The sequence below is a fragment of the Lithobates pipiens genome, unplaced genomic scaffold (assembly GCF_037356315.1).
Source record: "Lithobates pipiens isolate NorthernLeopardFrog02 unplaced genomic scaffold, aLitPip1_a1.2 Scaffold_23, whole genome shotgun sequence".
Lineage (NCBI taxonomy): Eukaryota > Metazoa > Chordata > Amphibia > Anura > Ranidae > Lithobates > Lithobates pipiens.
Genome location: NW_027507785.1, coordinates 199,315,144 through 199,338,393, shown reverse-complemented (window position 1 = coordinate 199,338,393; position 23,250 = coordinate 199,315,144). Strand labels below are relative to the sequence as shown.

The window sequence follows — 23,250 nt, the reverse complement described above, 5'->3', positions numbered from 1 at the left end:
ATCCCATAGACAGTAACAAGGGGGAGAAAAATTTTTTTTACAAACTGTTTGTAATTTATTGGGCAGTTGGCCACCCAGTAGGGACTCTACTTTTTAACCAGGGACACAATTGAGGACAATTTTTTTATCTGGAAACTGCTTGTTGAAAGTGGGGACTGCCATCAGAAACCAGGAATGCCTGGTCACCTAGTTATAAAAGAGCATCTAGTAACTCTACTATATGGGGCTACACCAGAAGTGATTTGGATTATTTAAAAACCAACTCCACCCAAATCTTTTTGTTTGAAAATAGCGAGGAAGTGTTAAAACCTATTTAAAACTGTATATATTGTTTGTGTGACTAATGGGGAGATTTCTCTTGACTTTCTGTTCTGTCCGACACCCAACAATCAGACAAGATGTGATTCAAAAAATCTCCTTAAAGCGTAACTAAAGGCAAACCTTTTTTTCTAAGTTGTAAATAGAGTGGAGAGGGATTAGAACACCTGTTAGATTTTATTGCTGTCCGTGCCTCCGTTATGGAGATTCCCCCATCCTATTTGTCCTGTTTACCATTATCATTGAAAGTGAAAGTAATGTAAAATCCCAAATTGAGTTGACATCGGGACAGTAATGGAGGGAAAACCTTCCAATGGAGACACTTGTTCTGGTAACCCTGGTGACACTCAGGGATTCCCTTACTTTGGAGGGCTTTCCTCTCACTTCCTGTTTTGGGGATGGGACAGGAAGTGAAGGAAAATCACCCTTATGGGACACAGCTGGTGAAAAAAAAAACTGACAGGGGTTATATCCTCCCTTACTCTATCCAAAATGAAAAAAAAGTTTTGCCTTTTAGTTACACTTTATTGCGGACACAGACAACAAGTAAATGCTGACCAGGGTTCTAACCCTGCCCTGTCTCAAATGAAAAAATATTTTGGTTGGTGTTAGATTGTAAGTGCTTTAATAGAAAAAAAAAAATTAAATTTCCCCTCATCTACACTAAATGCATCTTGTTTTTTTTTAAGGCAGAGATTGTGAGGTGGAGTTTAATGAGTGTTCATCAGGCCCCTGTCTGAATGGAGCTACCTGCCATGACCTGCTGGGATCTTTTTCATGTACATGCCCTCCTGGCTTCTCTGGAGATCTCTGTGACATTAGTATAAATGAGTGTGAGAGTTCTCCTTGCCCTAATAGTGGACTGTGTGTTGATAAGAATAACGGGTGAGTAATGTCTTTTATTACATATTCAATGTACAAAACATCTTAGCCCTGAAGAATTGACAGCATGTGTCTAGTTTATTATTGTTTGGCATTTTATAGGTATCAATGTAACTGCACGGTAGGATACACTGGTACGAAATGTGAAGTCTCTGCATCCCTGTGCTCATCACTGCCCTGTCAAAATAATGCCACATGTATAGAGGATTCTGTGAGCTTCAAATGTCTCTGCTGGCCAGGTAACATTCGCTGACCCTTACTTATTTTTCAGTCTTTTCTTATCCTCAGCTTTAAGTAGTATTAAATAGAATACTGTGCCTGGGGATCCAGTATAATATATTTGAATAATACATTTGCATGCAAAAGGAATGACAGGAAAAGGGAGAGGGCAGTTTCTTGCCCCCCCTTTTCCTCATGGGAGAGCGGCTGGATCAGCTGTTTCAAGTTCCCCTGCAGAGCCTGTGGCCAGCGGGGAAACAGCTGTTAGTCACATGTTTTTGAGGAGGGGTACAGGTGACCCCTCTTCATGACATGTAAAAAGCCTGGGAAGAACTGGTTTAAACCAGTTTTCTTGGGGCTATATAAAGGAGGTTCTGCTGAGGGGGCTCATTCGCCTCAGAAGAAGAGCTGTGGTGTTCTCTCTGGGTTCTGCCCTGAACAAACAGTCTCTTCTGAGGCCAGAAGATGAGAGGGGAGGGAAGCCTGGATTCGCCAATGCCTAGACCTACCCGCCCGTCGTGTCAAGAGGCTCCGGTGGGAGCTACACCGCCTGTCAGCCATCCTGGTCCGGAGGAAAGAAGAGGAGAGTGGTCAGCGGTGGAAGCCCGGGAGCCGTCGCTGCGTCAGGAAGAAGCGGATCCTGAAGATGTGGAGGAGGAGCCAGCGCGTCAGCAAGGAAGCGCCGCCCCCGGTTCGGTCGGATGGGGCGGCGAAAAAGAAGCGCAACCCCCGCCGGAGCTATTCGCCTACCCGCCGCGCCCTGCTATTCAGAAGAGCTGGTCCTTCTCAGGACCGTACCAGAGGGCAGGTGGGCGGGGGAAGGCTTGGAGCGGGCAGGCAGAGCGGCCAGCTGAGCGGAAGAGCATCCACGTCTGAAGCGGTGGGTGGGGCCAGAGGTGGTACGGAAGGCGGAGCAACCTCTCTGAGGGAGTGGTCTCCCCCTCCACAGCGTCAGGCATCACCTAGGCAACCGACTATGCTGCCTTTCACTGAAGCAGGGCTTGATAGTGGGCCTGCTTTACATCAAGGGAGTGCAGGTATGTATGAACCGTCTGTTAATGAATTATTAAATGGTACTATTATCTAAAGTGTCTAAAGAATTAGCTATTCAGAAATCGTTTTGTCAGCCAGCTATAAGTAATGTTTTAGCCTCTGACCTTTCAGCTATGGAAGTTTGGTCGCCACCTAGTGGCGTCTCTGCTAATGGCACTCCAGCTTTGCCAATTCATTTAGAACAGAATATCAATGTGTATTATAGTAATGCTAAATCACAAAACTTGCTGGAAATTTGTTTAAAGGAGTCCATGCCCTGTGATATTTTCCGTTGGTATTTCATTTGTGTCAGGTTGTTAAGGAAAATTTGGCGGGGGGAAATATCACACACCAGTGATATTAGCAAACATGCTCCCATGGCTTCAGGCGTTTCCAAACAAGTTGAAGGCCCATCTTCTCATTGTAGGTTTTAGGGATGGTTTTTTATTGCCTATATTTCAAGGTCAGGGTTGTACCATAGTTAATAATTCAAATCAGTATCTGAATTTCCTCAAGTAGTTTTAGATAAGGTTAATTTTGAAATTTCAGAAGGAAGGGTTGCAACTTTTCTTTCCCTCCGTTTTCAAATTCCCCTTTTCTTTCCCTCCGTTTTCAAATTTCAGGATTTCTCCTTTAGGTGTAGTTCCAAAAAAAAAAGAAAAAAAAAAAAGGAAAATAATTATTTTAGATTAATTCATCACTTATCTTTTCCCAAAGGCAATTCCCTTAATGACCAAATTGATGAGAGTATGTCATCAGTTTCATATGCTTCTTTTGGAGGTGCTCTAGTAAAGTAAAGAATGTTGGGGAAGGGAGCTATTTTAGCAAAGGCGGATGTCAAGTCAGCTTTTCGCTTACTTCTCATTAATCCTTTATCTTTTAATTCCCTTGGGTTTTTTCTTTACTGATGATTTTTATTTTGATAAATGTTTACCTATGGGTTGTTCCTTGTCTTGCTTTTATTTTGAGTCTTTCTCTTCATTTTAGAGTGGGTAGTTTTTGCCATTTCCGGTTCACAATTTTTAATTCATTATCTAGATGATTTTGTTTTTAGGCCCTCCCGATTCTTTCCTTTGTATTAATTTATTACAGAAAATTTTTGAGGTTTGCGACCATTTTGGTATCCCATTGGCTCAGTAGAGGACTATTTGGCCTTCAACTTGTCTGGAATTTCTAGGTATCGTTATTGATACTGGTTAATGGAGTTTAGGTTATCAGAAGAAAAAATTAAGAAAATAGCCTCTTTATTGTTCAAGTTAAAAAAAAAAAAAAAAAAGCAGTGATATGAAGGAGTATTTGCTGGTTTGGTTGCAATTTCTTTCACATTTAACAATGGTAGGGCCTTATGGCAGGGGGATTTCATTCTAGATTCGGATTTGCTTCTCTTCACTGATGAAGCAGGGTCACATGGCTTTGCCGCAATTTGGCAGAAGCATTGGTGCGCTGAACATTGGCATGTTTTTTGATTAGTAAAGTGTTACATTAAAAACATAGTCTTATTGGAATTATTTCCTATCATTGTTGCATTTGAGCTTTGTTCTTTCTTCCAAAATAAAATAATTTTGATACGTACAGATAATAAAGGAGTAATGTACGCTATTAATTGTCTAACATCCAAGTCTCCGCCAGTCATTGTCCTTATAAGATACCTGATTTTTAAATGCTTACGTTTCAACATATTGGTTAAAGGCTTTACATGTACCAGGTAAGGACAATGATTTGGCAGATGAGTTGTCTCCTTCACAGGTGGAGCGTTTTTTTCAAGCTACTTCTGGAGGCGGATCGTGTGGGACACTCCTGTCCAATCAATTTATGGGACCTGGTTTAAGGCCTATTTCTATTTATATTATCAATTCTGCCTGGTTTCTGTATAAAAAATAAATAAAAATAATAATAATAATCATTTTGAATATGATAGGTGAACCGGTGGGTTCCTTGTCTGAGTTGTTGTTGCTGCCTGAACTGTGGTGGTTGGGCTTGCTTTAAGTTTATTTGTTGTTGCTGCCTGAGCCGTGGTGGCTGGGCTAGCTTTAAGTTTATTTGTTGTTGCTGCCTGAGCCGTGGTGGCTGGGCTAGCTTTAATTTTGTTACTGTTTATTAAAGTTTCTTGGTTCTGCTTTGCTTCATGACAGCTACAATTTTTATTTTTATTTTCCTTATTTTGAATATTATCAATTCTTTGGCACCTTCTACTTGGGCAGGATATCAATCTTCTTGGTTTATGTATCAAGAATTTTTAAACATATTAGGTGAACCGTTGGGTTCCGTGTCTGAATTGCTGTTATTGAAGTTTGTTGGTTCTTTGTTTGAGCAGAATTATTTCTTGGTCGTACATACATAAAACCCTGTCGGGAATTTATTTTTTCTTGAAATTAAATAACATGCCATCTTGCATGCAGTATTTTTCTATAAAACAAGCTTTAAAAGTTTACAAAAGGATTAATTTTAGGCCTGATTTAAGGAAGCCCATCACTCCTCTAGTACTGGGTGAGCTTTGCTCCGTGACGGATAAAAAAAAAAAAAAAAAAAAAAAAAATTCTCATTTTGAATCGGTTCTTTTTTGGGCGTTTTTTTCAGTTATGTTTTTTGCGGCGCTTAGGGTATCTGAGCTGGTTCAAATACACATGTCTGAAGTTGTTATTTTTGAAAGTTCATTAAAAATTTTAATTAGCAGACCAAAACGGATCAGGTAGGTAAAGGTAATTGGTTAACATTAGATATGTGTATGAGTACTAGCATTTGCCCGGTGACTCTGATACGTCAATATTCATCAATAAGGCCTTTGGGGTTTTCTACGTTTTTTCATTCATGAATCAGGGTTACCCCTTACTAAATACCAGTTCTTATGTGTTTTCAGGAGATGTTTGAAGGCCTTAAATTTAGATCAGGAACATTTATCGATGCATTCTTCTCGGATTGGAGCAGCAACAGAGGCCGCTAGATTGGGTTTTGATGTTAGATCTATTAAACAGTTTGATAGATGGAAGTCGGATAGGTATTTGCTTTATATTCGTCCTAACGCAATACTATGATTTATTTCAGGTAACACTCGCATTGTGTGGATGATTGGACACTCCTTCATCTATTGGGTGAATTTGAGAGCTCAGCAATGAGTTTATACTAGCAATTTAGGATTGGATGCTTCTAAATTTAAGATTTTTTGGTGTGGAAAGAGGGGAATGTTATGGTCAGACCTAATTTCTTTTATTTCACAGCTTCTTCTTCATTTTCCCTCTCTGGATATCTTAATTATTCATATAAGTGGTAATGATATTGGTTACCATAAAACTTTGGACCTTAATTTTCGGATTAGGGATGATCTACAGAAGATACAGTTATCATTTCCCAATTCAGTAGTGTTTTTTTTTTTCAGAAATTGTGCAGAGGATAGGTTGGCTTTCCTATCCTTCTGTACGTCCTTTTGAAAAAATCAGAAAGAGAGTGAACAGGGCAGTATCCAAGTTGCTATCAAGATTGGGAATGCTATCCTTTAGGCACACGGAGCTGGAAGGGGGTATTCCCGGCCTTTTCAGGCAGGATGGCATCCATCTGTCTGATATTGGCTTGGATATTTTCAATGTAGGTTTAAGTTACTGTGTTGAGATGGCCGCGGGTTGGGGTTCTGTGGGCAGTTGGCCTTAGGTCCTCCTGCCCTTTTGGGTATTTTGTGTTGCTGCCTGAGCCGTAGTGACTGGGCTAGCTTTAAGTTTATTGGATGAGTTTTGATGAGTTATGTACAACATTTTGAAACCAATAATAAACAACCGCGGCCATTATTATCCAAACACCTGTCTGCTTGTCTTATTTCAAAAGTTATTGAATACAAATTCCAGCCTGCTGTCCCATGACAGGAAAAGGGAGAGGGCAGTTTCTTGCCCCCCCTTTTCCTCATGGGAGAGCGGCTGGATCAGCTGTTTCAAGTTCCCCTGCAGAGCCTGTGGCCAGCGGGGAAACAGCTGTTAGTCACATGTTTTTGAGGAGGGGTACAGGTGACCCCTCTTCATGACATGTAAAAAGCCTGGGAAGAACTGGTTTAAACCAGTTTTCTTGGGGCTATATAAAGGAGGTTCTGCTGAGGGGGCTCATTCGCCTCAGAAGAAGAGCTGTGGTGTTCTCTCCCCTCCCTCCCTCCCTAAAAAATAAAAAATTTGTATTTAAATGTATTTTAATTCTGTATGGTTATGTTCATTTATTTTGTCGCGGTTGTTGTTATGTGGTAAGTCACCTTTGCAAAGAATAAAATAAAAAATAATACAGAATTGTAACAGCAAAGGGGGACAAGTTATTATGGCTTTTTACTTATAGTGTTTCAAGTGTTGGGTATTTTGTGTTGCTGCCTGAGCCGTAGTGACTGGGCTAGCTTTAAGTTTATTGGATGAGTTTTGATGAGTTATGTACAACATTTTGAAACCAATAATAAACAACCGCGGCCATTATTATCCAAACACCTGTCTGCTTGTCTTATTTCAAAAGTTATTGAATAAAAATTCCAGCCTGCTGTCCCATGTAGAATATAACAATTCTAATATCTCTGAAATGTTATCTTAAAAAAAAATATATGTTTTACTTAGATGTCTTTGTTGCTTATCAGAAAGGGTCTGTCTATCTATAACTAGGAATAATTGAATTTGCCCAGGTAAAGTTTGCAAACATTTTCACAAATCTTGCTTAGAATTTGAAGTTTGCAAACTGTGTGGCAAACTTCATTGAATCCTATTTCTTGCCAATGCTAGCCATTTGTAGAGCTAAAAAGCAAACTTTTGTCATAAAAGAACTGTTATGCCGCGTACACAGGACCGTTTTTTCCGTCAGAATAAACTCGGTTTTTCCGACAGAGTTCCGCTGAAACGGACTTGCCTACACACGATCACACCAAAGTCCGATCATTTAGAACGAGGTGACGTACAACATGTACGACAGGACTAGAAAAAGGAAGTTCAATAGCCAGTAGCCAATAGCTGCCCTTGCGTCGTTTTTGGTCTGTCGGAATAGAATACAGACAAACGTTTTTCCCAATAGAAATTGATTCATTCGGAAAGATTTAAAACATGTTCTATTTTTAGTCCGTCAGAATTTTCGAAAAAAAAAAAGTCAGCTGAAGCCCACACACGATCGGAATATCCCATGAAATGATTCCGTCTGACTTTTTCTGCCGCGAAGTCCAACCATGTGTACACACCATTAGTGTTGAAAAAGTTAACAGGGAATGTGAGCGGGCAGTATGTACAATTAAGGAAAGGATATGACAGCGGGAAATACGCGTCAAAAAGATGAGTTCAGGATATGACGGTGGGAAGCATGTACAATGGAGGAGTTCAGAGGGTATAACAGTGGGCAGTATGTGCAATGGAGGAGTTTAGAGGGTATGGCAGGGGACCATACATACAGAAAAGGAATCCAGAGAGCATGAGAGGAGTAATATGTACAGCAGGAGAGAACTATTATATGATAGTCAAGTTTGAGAAAATTTGCCACGCATCTCTAGGGAAAATGGTAAAATGTAGACAGCAGGCACTGTGCAGTGTATGGTGCAGGTTAGAGCCAGTGATATGTGGTACACTGTACATGAATCTATCATTGGGAAAAAGGGGTGGATTGAAAAATCAGACAGGGATGCCTATTAGGAGGTGAGGCAACAGGGCAATACAGTACTGTGCAAACGTTTTAGGCAGGTGTGAGGAAATGCTGTTAAGTAAGAATGCTTTCAAAAATATATATTTGAATTGTTTTTTTGTTTTTTTTCAATTTAGAAAATGCAAAGTGGGTGAACAGAAGAAAAATCTAAATCAAATTGATATTTAGCGTCACTACCCTTTGACTTCAAACCAGCATCAATTCTTATGCCGTGTACACACGACCGGAATGCGTTGTCAGAAATTCTGAGCGTGTGTACACAATTCCGATGCACAAAATTCCACACATGCTCTGAATCGAGTACGAGATGGAAGCGCTCGGTCTGGTAAAACTAGCATTCACAATGGAGATAGCACATTCGTCACGCTGCAAATTTTGAAATCTTTCAATGCAGCGCATTCTCTTCTTCTTTATAATGCTAAAATTATGAAGCTGTTTTGCAGCTGATATTCACACATAGTTCTGACAAACTGATTTCTTTATTATTTCTTGTGATCTCATGATTTATTTTTTTCCACCAGATCTCCAGAATAATGTTTTTAATTTTTCTTTATAGTAATCTTTTTTTTTTTTTAATCAAGATCTCCTGTTTTTTATTTTTTTTCTAGTGATCTCCATAATATTTTTTTTTTCGTTTTGTTTTCCTTTTTTCTAGTCACACTTTGTGTGTCAAGTTACCACAACACCATTATTATCTTGTTTTTTCAACCTCAAGGAGATTGGTTGGTGTTGGTGTCCCTTGTTAATTTTACATTGTATTTTTGTATTTTTTTTTGTATTTTTGTATGTACCTGCCTACTCACAAACAAACTGTCCTTTTTTTCATTTTAACACATAGCCAATGATTTTAGACAAAAATATACATTTATTAGGAGTCATAACAAATAAAGAGGAAGGCAACGCTGGATAAACTGGTGAAATTAGCGAAGTCTTTGTACCCCAGGGCACACATCAACTATTTGACAGGCAAAATTGGGAGCCTGAGCAGTCCATTTAATAGGGAGCACAATCCGGTCCAGGACCAGATCAGGAACAGCAGCAGATGACATATATGTCCCCAGGCTGTGGGCTTACAACAGCCTGCACCTTTTGCCAGACCAGACTGAACCCAGACAATCACACTCTTGTCTTCCTTCCACGCTTGCTTTCAGGCTGTGGCTCTGGTGTTGGAGTTGTGGCAGGAGGTGGAGGAGGATGGTCCAACTCACACAGGTGGGTTTTGCTTATGAGCTCGCCCCTCAACCCCTTATTTAGGGCCATATATATCACTTCCTCACAAAAGAGGCATTGGACAACCTCCATTAACTGCATTTTGTTGGCAGCCATGCAGGCACAGGCCTCAAGAAGACTGGGGGGTTCTGAGGGCCGCAGAAGCCTGCCGAATTAACCCAAGTGCTGTCTCCTCCATGTTCCTCCCCTTCCTGGGCCTTTTTTGTTGAAGGCAGAGGGGAGGGACCTGGGATTCAGTCAGGCCACTAGGCCCGGCCACCTCCTGGCTGCCACTTACCCCCGCCACCTCCTGGCTGCCACTTAGCCCCGCCACCTCCTGGCTGCCACTTAGCCCCGCCACCTCCTGGCTGCCACTTAGCCCCGCCACCTCCTGACTGCCACTTTCCCCTGCCACCTTCTGGCTGCCACTTTCCCCTGCCACCTCCTGGCTGCCACTTTCTACAGCCTTCTCCTGGCTGAGGCTTTCCTTTGTATGAAAAAGGGACATAGTTTTAGTTCATTGTTCATCAATCACACACAATTTTGAGAAATATGTTGAACAATGCTATACCTGACTCAAGCTGGGCTCCTTCACATCTTCTTCCTGGGTGGAAGGCCCAAGTTGTATGTTGGAAGCCTCAGCTGTGGGGGAAGGAAGAGTGGAAGAAAGGGTTGAGAGTGATGGCCTGAGTTGCTTTATAATTTGCATCAATCAGGCCTATATCGTCACTCCAAAAAAATAATTCAGGGTGCTGAAAATGATGAATATTATTATCATTAATGCATTACATACATTAGCAACAAAAAGAAGGTGTGTGTGTACCAGACCCACAACATAATAGTTAGCTGAAGAAGAGATTGTCACCTCATGTATCAAAGAAATTACATGTGATGTTAAAGGATAAATCTTACCCAAATATAGTCCTTCTGCAGGACCTGAAGGATGGCAGAACAGGTCTCTGGGATAATAATCCCCAGAGCCTGGGGGCAGATGCCTGTTGAGAACTTGATGTCCTGCAGACTTCACCCCGTCGCCAAGTACCGAAAGGTGGCAACTAGCCTCTGTTCAGGAGTGATGGCTTGCCACATGCAGGTGTCCTGCTTCAAGGGGAGAGCAAAGCCAACAGACGATGAAAAACGGGGTCTAGCAGAAGAATTTTTTGAAGTATAGCCTCAATAAGAGATAATTGTTAATATACAGTGTACCATCATCCAGTAGTAATTCGAGAAGAGGGAAGGTAATTTGGAAGTTGTGGGAATGGGAAGGGAGCTGTACACATAAATCTCCTTATACCAATACCCAAACCAAAATATCAAAAGGAAATGTTGGACTATACCGGTACTAAATTGGATACATAAAGATCAGAAAATATATAGTAGAATTTCATATAAATTTTAATACAAAAATTAATGCAAATTTACATAACACGAAGAAGAAAAAATTATTACATAAAGACATATCATATTAAAAAGCTCGTACACCCCAGATTGGTATGTACAGTTACTCATGGTGGAGTTCCATTCTAGGGGTACAAGTGAGGAGTTCCTCGACTAGTTTCGCTGAATTTTCCGCTTCATCTGGAGGAGATCTAAAAATTGGATATACATTAGACAATGCTTACCTATTAGTAGTTAATATAGTTATACAATCGTATGAATATATATAAAAAAAATAACCAAAAATAAATATAAACAAGGATATACAATTGTGTTTACAGAAAAGGGATTGTAGGAGAAATTTATTACCTAAGAGAAAAAAAAAAACAAAGGAATAAGGGGGGGGGGGGAAGGGAAAAGGGGGGCAAGCATACCAAACATAAAACCAGGGAAGAGTCCACTCCAAAAATTTCCCCCACCGGGGGACATGGGGGATATAGTGCATATGATGGAGAGGTATAGAGGTATAGGTATAGAATATGAAGGTCGAAAAAGAAAGAAGTAACATAATTTGGTATAAATGTTACCTGCTAGAGACCGTGCATCAGGTAGGTGACATTGGCTAATGTGTGTTTGAGGGTTTTTGACCCGAAGGGTTAAATATGTGTTTTAGCTAACCACGCTAGCTGTAAAACAGAAAGGGGGGGGGGAGAAAAACGGGGTCTGTCATCCGGAAATAATTTCTGAAATCATCAGGATTATTCTCACGGATCTCCCGCAACAAAAGCATGTGAGAGAATTGGTTAAGCTGGAGCAAACAATTCTTCGTCCATGAACTCCTCCTCACCTTGTTCATGGACTGGCTTGGGTCAAAGTAAAAACCCCAACACCAAGCCCTTGCACAGCAGGAACTCTACGATGAGTACTTACCCGCAACATGGCTTAAAAACGGTTGGCTGGTCAGAACGAACTAACAGAACACACTGAAAATCTGAAAGGCCTGAGAAGAGCGAGCTGAAATTCAGAAACGAACTGACTACACGCACTGAAAACCAGATACAAACCCACAAGCACAAACTGAAGAGCAGTAACGAACTGAAAAGCACAAGGCTGAAAATCGCGAATTGTCGCTCACCAAAATTCTACTAACACGAGTTAAACACGAGATTAGCAGAAGAAGCCCAAAGGGTGGAGCACTGGCTATCGAACTTCCTCTTTATAGTGCCGTCGTATGTGTTGTAAGTCAGCACGTTCTTGACAATAGGAATTTCCGACAACATTTATGCGACCGTGTGTATACAAGACAAGTTTGAGCCAACATCTATCGGAAAAAATCCCAGGATTTCGTGGTTGGAAATGTCCGATTGTGTGTACACAGCATTACACTTTCACAATTTGTACACTTGCCCAAAGTCAAGGATTTTGTAGGGTTAGAGTCAGGTGTATAATTAATCAATTATACCAAGTGGGTTGTAATGATCCTCAATTTCATATGTAGGTTGAAACACCGTCATTAACCACTTCAGCCCAGGAAGGTTTTACCCCCTTCCTGACCAGAGCACTTTTTACAATTTGGCACTGTGTCGCTTTAACTGGTAATTGCGCAGTCATGCAATGCTGTACCCAAATGAAATTCACGTCTTTTCAAATAGAGCTTTCTTTTGGTACTATTTGATCACCACTGTGGTGTTTATTTTTTGCGCTATACGCAAAAAAAGAGCAACAATTTTGAAAAAAATTATATATATTTTTTACTTTTTGCTATAATAAATATCCCTAAAAATGTTTTTAAAAAACAAATCTCTTCATCACTTTAGGCCAATATATATTCTTATACATATTTTTGGTTAAAAAAATCACATAAGCGTATATTGATTGGTTTGCGCAAAAGTTTCCTCAGTGTGTTCTAATTGTATGGGGCTAGGACTGAGTAGGAGAGGAGACATATCGCTGTTTCTCCATCGTAGGAACAAACATCATGTCTCCTCTCCTCTGACAGCACAGGAATTTGTGTCCCCATGCTGGCACTCGTGCACGCGATCGTGCGTGGCCGGCAGGGATCACAACCGCCGGCCACACGAACTGTGTCCTCCGTCCTGCAGCGGGTGTGTGTATGTGCACTCTGATGTTTGAAGGAACGCCGTGCCTGTACGGGGTTTCGCGCAGGGGAGCCATTCTGCCCCTATATATATATATATATATATATATATATATATATATATATATATATATATATATATATATATATAGGCGTGAGCCAGTTGGGAACCAGTTAACTGAAACAGAAACGGCTGTGTAGGAGACTTAAGACAGTGAAAAGGAAGAGTCAAACTCTGTTACTAAGGTGAGGTTGTGGAAGAGAGTTCATGTCACAGGTCATACACCATGGCAAGACAGAGCACAGCAATAAGACACAAGGTAGTTATACTGCATCAGCAAGGTCTCTCCCGGGCAAAGATTTCAAAGCAGACTGGGGTTTAAAAATGTGCTGTGAAAGCTCTTTTGAAGACGCACAAAAGAAACAAGTTAAAAGAGTACGGATCACCAGTACATCCTTTTAATTAGTCACTGTAGCCCAAAAAAGGGGCACCATTAAGAGCATTGTGACTAATGTATATTGTAAGCTCAAATTAATGCAGTAAGTGCTGGTGTTCCACATTTTTTTTCTAGGTCTTCTTTATAAACTCACTCATTGTGTCTCTCTACTGTAAGCTTCAGATGGTCAGAAAAAAGTCTCCTTTTCTCCCAGGCACCTGGTATCACAGCGACTCTAAATCTAGAGGTGCTCAGGACTGAGTGTTTACCCGTGTGTGAATTTTATAGTTATTTCAGCAATTCTCAGAAACTGAACTAGAAAAGATATCATATTTTTAGTATATTTCAGTGCCTATACACAACTAATCCTAAAATAAAATGAATGTTACAGGATACACAGGTTCTTTGTGTGAGACAGTTATTCACATGTGCAAAAGCCAGCCTTGCAAATTTGGAATGGAGTGTGTGGAGTTGCCAGAGTTCAATGGATCTGTTACCACAGAGGAAGAACAGTTTCCTGGTTATATGTGCAAGTGTGGAAGGGGATTATCTGGTATGTATTATTACAGAAAAACAAAGTAATGTATAATGTGCATGTTTTTTTCAGTTTCCTACTGGTGCTCCAGTTTCTACCCGCAATCTTAAAATGTTGTAAAGTTAATTGTCTCTCACCCATATTGGTCATACTGCGTGCATGCTACTGATATGGACTTAACACTGAAAACTCCTTGAGGGTAAAGAGTTATGAAAAATTGACCTTTTCTAGGAAGCATTCGGGGGGAAGGGGGCAGTAGATGTTGATTGCTAGTCTTAATATGCAAACAACCACTTGGAATTTGTGATTTTATATATGTATTATTGCAAAAAATAGGATTTTTAAAACAGCTTACCTGTAAAATCCTTTTCTTTGATGTACACCAGGGGACACAGAGCCATAGTAATTACTATGTGGGTTATATCGGACCAACAGGTGCTGGACACTGGCACGCAGTAAGGTATGCACTTCCCCGATATAACCCCCCTCCCATTACTGAGAGTCCCCAGTTTTGTAGCCAAGCAATACAAGTGTATAAGAAGAAGCGAGGGACCTCTGTGTCCCCTGATGTACATCAAAGAAAAGGATTTTACAGGTAAGCTGTTTTAAAAATCCTATTTTCTTTTCTTACATCAGGGGACACAGAGCCATAGTAATTACTATGTGGGATGTCCCATAGCAATGGCAACTGAAGGGGGGGGGGGGAACAGAACAAATAACAGGAGGCCAGAGGACTCATACTGCAGCCTGCAGTATATGCTGTGCCCAAAGGCAATATTCTCATTACCTTTAATATAGATTTGATAAAAGCGTATAAACGTATGAACCGAAGACCAAGTCGCAGTCTTACAGATCTGAGCCATAGAGGCCTGATGATGCACCACCCAAGAGGCATTAATCGCCCTGGATGAATTTTCTTCTTTAAGCTGAAGCGTGAAAAATCACTTGACAAATCCATTTGGAAAATAGTGGATCTTGACGCTGCCTGTCCACATCTTGGACCCTCTGGCAGTACAAACAAAACCTGTGCTTTGCGAACCTGAGCAGTCATCTTTAAATAGACTCTGATCACTCTTACTACATCAAGAGAATGCAGTGCTTTCTCTTCCCCAGATTAAGGCTCTGGGGAAAAAGAAGGAAGAATAATATCTTGGTTTAAATGAAAACCTGTTACCACTTTTGGTAGGAATTCAGGATGAGGACATAAAACCACCTCATCCTTATGCATGATGAAATATGGCTCTTACAAGACAGAGCCGTTATTTTCGATACTCTTCTAGTAGAAGAAATGGTAAGCAGAAAAGATTATCTTTCTTGTCAAAGGAACCAAGGGAATTACTCGTAAGGTTCAAACGGCTGATTCAGCAAAGCCGATAAGACCAATCTTAAATCCCATGGATTTAGAGGTGCCTTGATAGGGGGAATAAACGGTTTACCCCCTGAATAAGCTACGCAGCTACGAGTGGGAAGCAAGATGCCATAGGAAAAACTCTGACAAGGCTGGGATCTGGCTCTTGATAGAAGTCAAGACCAGCTTCATTTCAGATCCCATATACAGGACATCAGGAATCCTGCCTATGACATACTTCCTGGGATGCCAACCCATGGATCCACACCAAGAAACATATGCCTTCCAGACTCTATAGTAAGTGATTCTGGAAGCCGGATTCCTGGCATTAATCAAAGTAGACACTACCAAAGTAGATCACCCACAATCTTTTATAGAGTGGGATTCAACAGTCAGACCTGTTAAATTTTTCGTCCATAAGGTAGGATGAAATACTGGACCTTGTGCAAGAAGGTCTGGCTATAATGTCAGAGTCCGAAGGACTCCTACTGCCATCTTTATGATCTCAGTAAATATTCTGGGACCACCAGAATCACCTCCTTTTGTTCCTGCTTAATCCTGCGTTGAAGGCGCGGAAGTAGCAGAACTGGAGAAAATGCATAGATCAGTCAAAACTGATCCCATGGAAAGACTAATGCATCTGTTCCGCCTGCTAGTGAACCTCTTGTTCTCGACATAAAATTGTCAACTTTGTTAATGAATCTGGACACAAATAGGTCCATGTCCGGAATACCCCATCTTCTGACATATCGCAAGGAAGATGACGAGGTGAAGAGATCATTCTCCTGGAACTAACTGTTGGTGTCTCAAGTAGTACGCCTAAAAAATTAGAATTGCTGATAGGCAAGGAGTGTTGTGTTCTCCCAAAGTTAGAACATTATTCACCACTTTTTGGGCTGCATGACTACTCGAGCCTTGTCCCTATATAAGTCGCCGCACAACGTGTCCCTGCCATTGTGGCCAGAGAGAGCGTCATGTCAACATCGCAAGGAAGAAGAGAAGGTGGCGGCGACAGAAGACCGAGCCAACACTAGTAAAAGAGCTATAAGAAGATAGCGGAGGCCCGGCAAGAAGAACCGAAGAGCAGGACAAGATCCCCGAAGAGCGGGACAAGACCCCGAAGTTGGAAGAAGACCCCCAGACGGCGGTGACAACGAAGAAGAAAGCCGGGCTCCTCCGCAAGTAAAAGAGATAGCAAAAGAGCAGAAGATAGTGGAGGAGTCTGGTGAGAAGACCCCCCAAGACGGAAGAAGACCACCGGAGCTGTCTAATAAATTATTTTAAAAACTTGTGTTGTGTTTTTTTATTTACACTTTTTTCACCAGGTGAATGGGTAGGGTTACATCGTACCCCATACTCATTCACATAGGGTGGGGAGCCAGTATCTGGGGCCCCCTTATTAAAGGGGGCTCCCTGATTCCGATAAGCCCCCCGCCCACAGACCCCGACAACCAACGGCCAGGGTTGTCGGGAAAAGGCCCTTGTCCTCATCAACATGGGGACAAGGTGCTTTGGGGTTGGGGGGCCACAGGGCCCTCCTTCCCCAAACCCCCACCATGTTGAGGGCACCCAGCCTGGTACGGCTCAGGAGAGGAGGGGTGCTCGCTCGTCTCCACCCCCTTTCCTGACCATCCGGGCTGCATGCTCAGATAAGGGTCTGCTATGGACTTTGGGGGGACCCCCACGCTGTTTTTTCGGCATAGGGGTTTCCCTTTAAGTCGATACCAGGTGACGGGGCTAGCAAGGTGTCAATCTCGCCAATGGAGGTGGCGACATTCACTTCCTTCGCTAGTCCCGTCTACTTGGAGCCGCATTCAAAATTAATGGACTTTACTCCGTGTGTGGGCAAGTCTGTTCATATCAAAAGTCCTGCTGACTAGCACACAGACGGGCGGATTGTCCGCCGGACTACCGAGTCCGGCGGACAATTTTGAGTCAAAACTTCTTTCTAAGTCCGCCGGACTATTGGGAACAAAAAGTCAGCCGGAGCCCACACATGGGCGGATTGTCCGGCGGAATTCGATCGTGTGCACACGGCATAAGGGAACCTCTGATATCACCGACTGGTATAACAGCTGATCCAGAGCCAGAGAGACTTTTTTTTCTTCTTCTTTTTTTGGATCCTTAGCAACATTCTCTGAGGACACAGAAAGCATAAAAACTGCTGCATCAGCAGCCCAAGGACCTCACAGGCAGCACACAAACAGGGACCTGAACCCCGGACCCTCAGCTCAAAGCTGACTGAGCCATCCAGGCTCCTGGAAGTCTAGTCATAACCTAGAGAAAAAAATTGCAAAAATCCCTCTGATATTGTTCCTGCCAGACTTTAAGAATTGCAGGACCTTTCCCCTCACCCAGACGAGTGGGGGTGCTCCCTCATGACTAGGCTTTAGCATTCTGTTTTATGGGCTTTCTGCCCCCAAGATCCTGGTGCTGCCCTTTGGGACTTTCCCCTGACCTGACGATTGAGACCGTCGAGACTGCCTAAAGGCAGATGCCCCAGGCATAGGAGAGGCAGCACGATTAAAGGAGAAATGTTTGAACCTCCTTTTACTGGTAAAGAGAGCTTTACCCTTTTGGATGTACTTATCCAATCTAAATAACCATACCCCAGGAAGGGACACAAACTGGCTAAGAGTTTTCACATGGTGCTTCGGCTGATCAATATTTCAGCCACGGAACTCTGTGAGAATGCACTAGTCCAAGTATAAGCCATAAGGCTTAAACGATAGAGTCTTTCATAGCATCTGTGACACACAATGCGTCAGATACACCAGCCGATTACCGGGCCTGCTGATCAGGCAGAATTTCAGGTATCTCACAAACTGTTCCTTAACCCTTAGAAGTCCACATTTTTCAATGAATTAGCGTGACTTAAAATGTGCTCAAAGGGTGTTAAAGGGTTAATGGACTGAGATACACCAATTGCAGCAAGAACTGCAAAAGACATCTGACTTGTCTTTAAAAGGAAGTTCCAACCTTAATTAGCTGGATCCTTTAACATAAGTGCATTTTCCACTGGACACGTGAGACTCTGCTCACTGAGGTGATTGCAGCATCAATTGCTGGAATCCCCCATTTTTTCATAGAAATGTTCCCATTCAGAATACATAAGCTATGCATGAATAGGAAAAACCATCCCCAGGTGGGGGAGGTTCAAATTAACCTTATTAGAGGTAAATACCTCAAGAGCCTGTGCTGTAGGCAACAAAGGGGTTAAGTAAGGGAGTAGACAAACACCTGACTTGTGAGGCTACTCCCTCCCTGTTAGGATCCCCTGAAGAGGAAAAGTAAGTATCTTCCAATATTTGGGAAGATCTACCTGATCCCCAGCCTCCTGCACCTCAACAAAAGGGCCCTGAGGACTACATGGGAATCTGCTATGTTTAGTCCTACTATGGATAGACATCATAGCAATAATCTTAAAAAAAAAAATGTTTTTTTCTTTTAAATGGCAGAAGAAAAAAACTGTTTGTATGATATATACAGGGACTGAAGTGTTCTACCCTTACAGCTCATCTGACTAGCCCTATACTTCTCAGGGGAGGATGACATTCTTTTGGAAAGGGTTTTCAGCTTGTTGTATACCCTTGACCCCTTAGAACCCTTAGAGGAGTTCCTGATCCCTTTGCCACTCATAACTTACAGCACAAAGCAGAGGCACTACCAGCAAAAGAATGCAAACTGGCTATAGTACAGTACAATAACTGCTATTAATCCTAGCCTTTTAAAGTACAATGTTGTCAATGGGAAATGCCTGTGTCACCAAACCTAACCAGCCAACCTCTCAGCTCTGTCCCTCCACCGTCAGGCAGCAGCTTCCTTCACAGTGCTTTAAACACTTCCTGGATGTGTGGCTGGCGTCTGATGTTAGCCACACCTCCCCACGCGGAATACGCCCCCTCTTTATTTTTCAAAGGAGCTGATTTTTCCGCGAGAGCGGCGTCCTGCAGCATGGCGGGGGGTAAATCCTCTGCTCTTTCGAGGGGCCGCGGTCTGCTCTCATTTTTTTTAAATGTATTTATTTATTTTTCAAAAGAACAAGGCAGCTGGACTGGCATGCAAATGAGAAAAAATGCCAATCTGGGGGCACAGGAAGATCAGACCCCCATTTTCTTACCAGAGGTTCTGTGCCGGTTGAAGGAGAGGAGAGTGAAGGCTTCTGCTGTTTCCAGCGTCAGAATGGTGGGTGCTCAATAGTGTTGATACATAAACATGACAACACAATACATAGTAGGAAAAATTCCTGAGAAAATCTCCCTTACCTTATCCTCGCAGCAGGGTTTTTATCAGAGATAAAAAAACAATCTTCAAGCTTCACGGTAGGCTCCGAGACCTTAAAGGAAACCTTCAGGAACAGGGGAACTCTCAGGTTAACCCACAATCCTGGACCTGCGACAGGACCCTTCCAGTAAAACTTTATGGCCTTACTACCAAAAAGTACTGGATCCCAGGGCCCAGCTCTCAAAGAGAAGCATTTGCAAGCAAAACCTTGTTTCTTTGGATTACGAGGCCCGGGTACCATTCATTTAGCCCATTACAAGACATCAGAATGGATCCGGTCAGCATGGCTGGCTCTCATCAAAGGATTACTGCCCGTGTAGCTAAGCACAGCACATCTTTACTCGTGCCCAACACCTTAGACACTGGTGAAAAAACTGAGGACTCCCAGTAATGGGAGGGGTTATATGGGGGAAGTACACGCCTTAGGGGCGTGTCAGTGTCCAGCACCTATCGGTCTGATATAACCCACATAGTAATTACTATGGCTCTGTGTTCCCTGATGTAAGAAAATAAAATAAAATGTACACTTTTATAATATTTTTGAATCTATTTGTGTCCACTGGAGGGGTTTATAAAGTCCCACAGTTTATATTGTTAAGATACATGGGTAGTTAAATGTAGCTTTATCTTGCCAATAATTTATCCAACACTACTCACTGGAATATCCAGCCACTCAGCGTTCTAGGGCATCATTTTCTGCTTTTCTGTAAAAAACCTTATGTGTACTATAGCGCTTACTCCTGTAGGAGCCACTGGAAATTTGTCCTTGTTCTTCCCCAGTAGATTGCCTCACAGCCAAGCACACCAGCATAGCCATCTGTTTACTCAATAACCAGCGGCACAGTGGTGTAGTGGTTAGCACTCTCACCTAGCAGTAAAAGGGTCGCTGGTTCAAATCCCAACCACGACACTCCCTGCCTGGAGTTTGCATGTTCTCCCTGTGCCTGCGTGGGTTTCCTCCGGGTACTCCGGTTTCCTCCCACACTCCAAAGACATGCAGGTAGGTTAATTGGCCTTAGTATATGAATGGGGACCTTAGATTGTGGGCTCCTTGAGGGTAGGGACCAATGTGAGTGTGCAATGTACAGGGATAGGGGTAGACACTCACTCAGGTTGAACTGGATGGACTGGTGTCTTTATTCAACCTTACTAACTATGAAACTATGAAACTATGAAACCAGTCTAGGGGCGTTTTTATTTTTGGAGAACTTGGATAGAGTTGAGGAAATTGAGTGGGATACTCCAAAAAAAGCAGAACTCAACTTGAGGACAATTAACTCCTTTCTAAAAAAGCTGAAGCAGAAGTCCTTGCTTATAGCAAACTGTGGACTTGACGTTGTAGTGAAAAAATTTAAATGCAAACTCCTTTCTTTAGAGCCACAAGAGCAGAGTCCCTTCACAAGGAATCAGATAGACTGAGCTATTCAGGACATCAACCAATATCCCCTTTAGACAAACAAACAGCTGACTTTCTAGCACATGAGTGGTGGCAGCAACCCAAAAGTCTCTAAGATCTCTCATAGCAGTCTATACTGACAAAATGTCCAGGGACAGTTGGTTGTCTCCTTCCAACTTCCAAGCTACACCTTTCTCCAGTGATATCAAACTAGATCTTCAGCAGACAGCCCCTCAGTTAGCTCTCTGTAACTTCAGCATCTAGGCCCTCAGGTCAGGCACCTGAGGACTCAGAAACGGCAAGCACATGGCAGCATTGCCCTGGAGGGCAGTAGCCCTCCCGACTGGCTGATACTTTGCAGGAAAAGACCCAGAAGCTCAGTGTCTGAGATAATTTATACAGACTCCCAGCAGCCTTCAGGGCCATCCTCCCTGGGATTGGCCAAGGCTGCATAATTATTAATACTGCTATCTGCATAGCTCCACACCTATGTTCCAGAGAATTCTCAGAGCTTTCTAAAAAGAAGAGGAAGCTATCAGACTGGCAGCATCTGAGAACACTGAACTGACCTAATTAATGAGCTGCACTGGTTACAGTGAGCAGAAATAAAATTGCCAGACAGAATAATCACAGCCACACTGATTACAGTGGGCCCATCCTTCAACCCCTCTGGAAATATGATAGCCGTGTCCCTTTAATTTTTCTAGTAGTTGCAACTTACAATGTTGCTAACACATCAGGAAGTAGTTCATTTTCACTGGTAGATACTGCATGGTTATTAGTGTTATTCTGGGCTTCATTCACAAAGCGGTATTTTACCACGTCCAAGTATGCAGTAAGATGCGGCACAGCATTTTTCAAAAAGTCTTTTTAGCATTCACTAAAAATGCTACAAAATTACCACATTAGGTATTTTATGAAGTCATGCAGTATTTTTGTAATGAAAGCCTGAGGTAATTTACCGCCGGCCGTAACTGACGTCCTTACTGGCTGTCAATAGCTGGTTGCTATGGTTGTTCTTTAACTGTTTCCCGACCTCCACAGAATGGCATGGGTGTGCAAAAGGGCGTACCCGTACGTCCTTTCATAATCCTGGGCTAGCGGGCGTATGTCGGCCTTGGGAGCATGCCCACGGGTCCCATGGACTTGATTTCCACCGGTGGCCGTGTTTGCGACGAGGAGTAAACAAGGCATTTCCCTGTTCTGCCTAGTGACATGACAGGATTTACTGCTCCCTGTCATCTGAAGCAGTGATTTCTGTCATGTCCTAGGGAGCCCATCCCCCTACAGTTAGAACATGCTGAGGGAACACATTTAACCCCTTGATCGCTCCCTAAAGTTTAACCCCTTCCCTGCCAGTGACATTTACACAGTAATCAGTGGCTATTTTTAGCTCTGATCGCTGTCAATGGTGCCAAAATAGTGTCAAAAGTGTCCGATCTGTCACACTTTCAATAAAAATGGCACATCACTGCCATTACTAATAAAAAAAAAAATAATAATAAAAATGCCATAAATCTATCCCCTATTTTGTAGACGCCATAACTTTTGCACAAACCAATCAATATACACTTATTATGATTTTTTTTACCAAAAATATGTAGAAGACTACATATTGATCTAAACCGAGAAAGAAATTTGTTTTTTTTATATATTTTTTGGGAATATTTTTTATAGCAAAAAGTAAAACATAGATTTTTTTCAAAATGTACACTTTTTTTTGTTTATAGCACAAAGTATAAACTGCAGAGGTGATCAAATACCACCAAAAGAAATTTCTGTTTGCGGGGAAAAAAAGGACGTCAATTTTGTTTGGGAACAACAACGCACGGCCGCGCAATTTTAAGTTAAAGCGACACAGTGCCCTATTGCAAAAAATGCTCTGGTCAGGAAGGGGGTAAAATCTTCCGGGGCTGAAGTGGTTAACAACCAGGTTGTTTACTGGTTGTTATGGATGCTGGCGACTGCCGGTTCCTTAAATAGTGCATGCCAGGACCACTGCTTATTTACCGCATGCATTTTTTTTTCTTTTTCTAAATTGACTTTTACTCTTGTTTTACCTTGTTAAATACTTCAAAAAGCAATAGTGGATTGACATTTTCAAGATTGCATGCTGTATTTGGGAAAATGCCTAAAAAATGCATGCGATTTGGTTCTGTGAATGAAGCCCACTGTCTTTTTGTGGAGACAATGTTTTTTCTGTAGTGGGGTAACAAAATGTTGTTCTTTTTTGTTATTTCTGCTGAGGTCAGTAGTTATGTTGTTAATAGCTTTAGCCCTTGTACACATGGTCGGAGATTCCGACGGAATGTGTCCTATCGGACCGTTTTGTCAGATAATCCGACTGTGTGTGGTCTCCATCGGACTGTTTCCGTCGGAGTATCCGACGGACCAAGTTTTCCAACTTGTCCGTAAAATTTTCAGACAAAATGCTCCGATCGGACATACTCCAATCATGTGTAGCCTACTCCGACGGACAAA

The 23,250-nt window shown here is 42.2% G+C and overlaps 1 protein-coding gene across 2 annotated transcripts in view; it reads left to right on the top strand.

The window, feature by feature from the left end:
* CRB1 (crumbs cell polarity complex component 1) overlaps positions 1–23,250 on the top strand; it is a 171,782-nt gene that overhangs the window by 79,461 nt on the left and 69,071 nt on the right. For both annotated transcript variants that reach the window (XM_077452761.1, XM_077452760.1), the window contains exons 3-5: positions 1,008–1,203; positions 1,303–1,439; positions 13,598–13,759. In XM_077452761.1, coding sequence (XP_077308887.1) covers positions 1,008–1,203; positions 1,303–1,439; positions 13,598–13,759 — 495 coding nt within the window. The remainder of the gene's footprint in view (positions 1–1,007; positions 1,204–1,302; positions 1,440–13,597; positions 13,760–23,250) is intronic.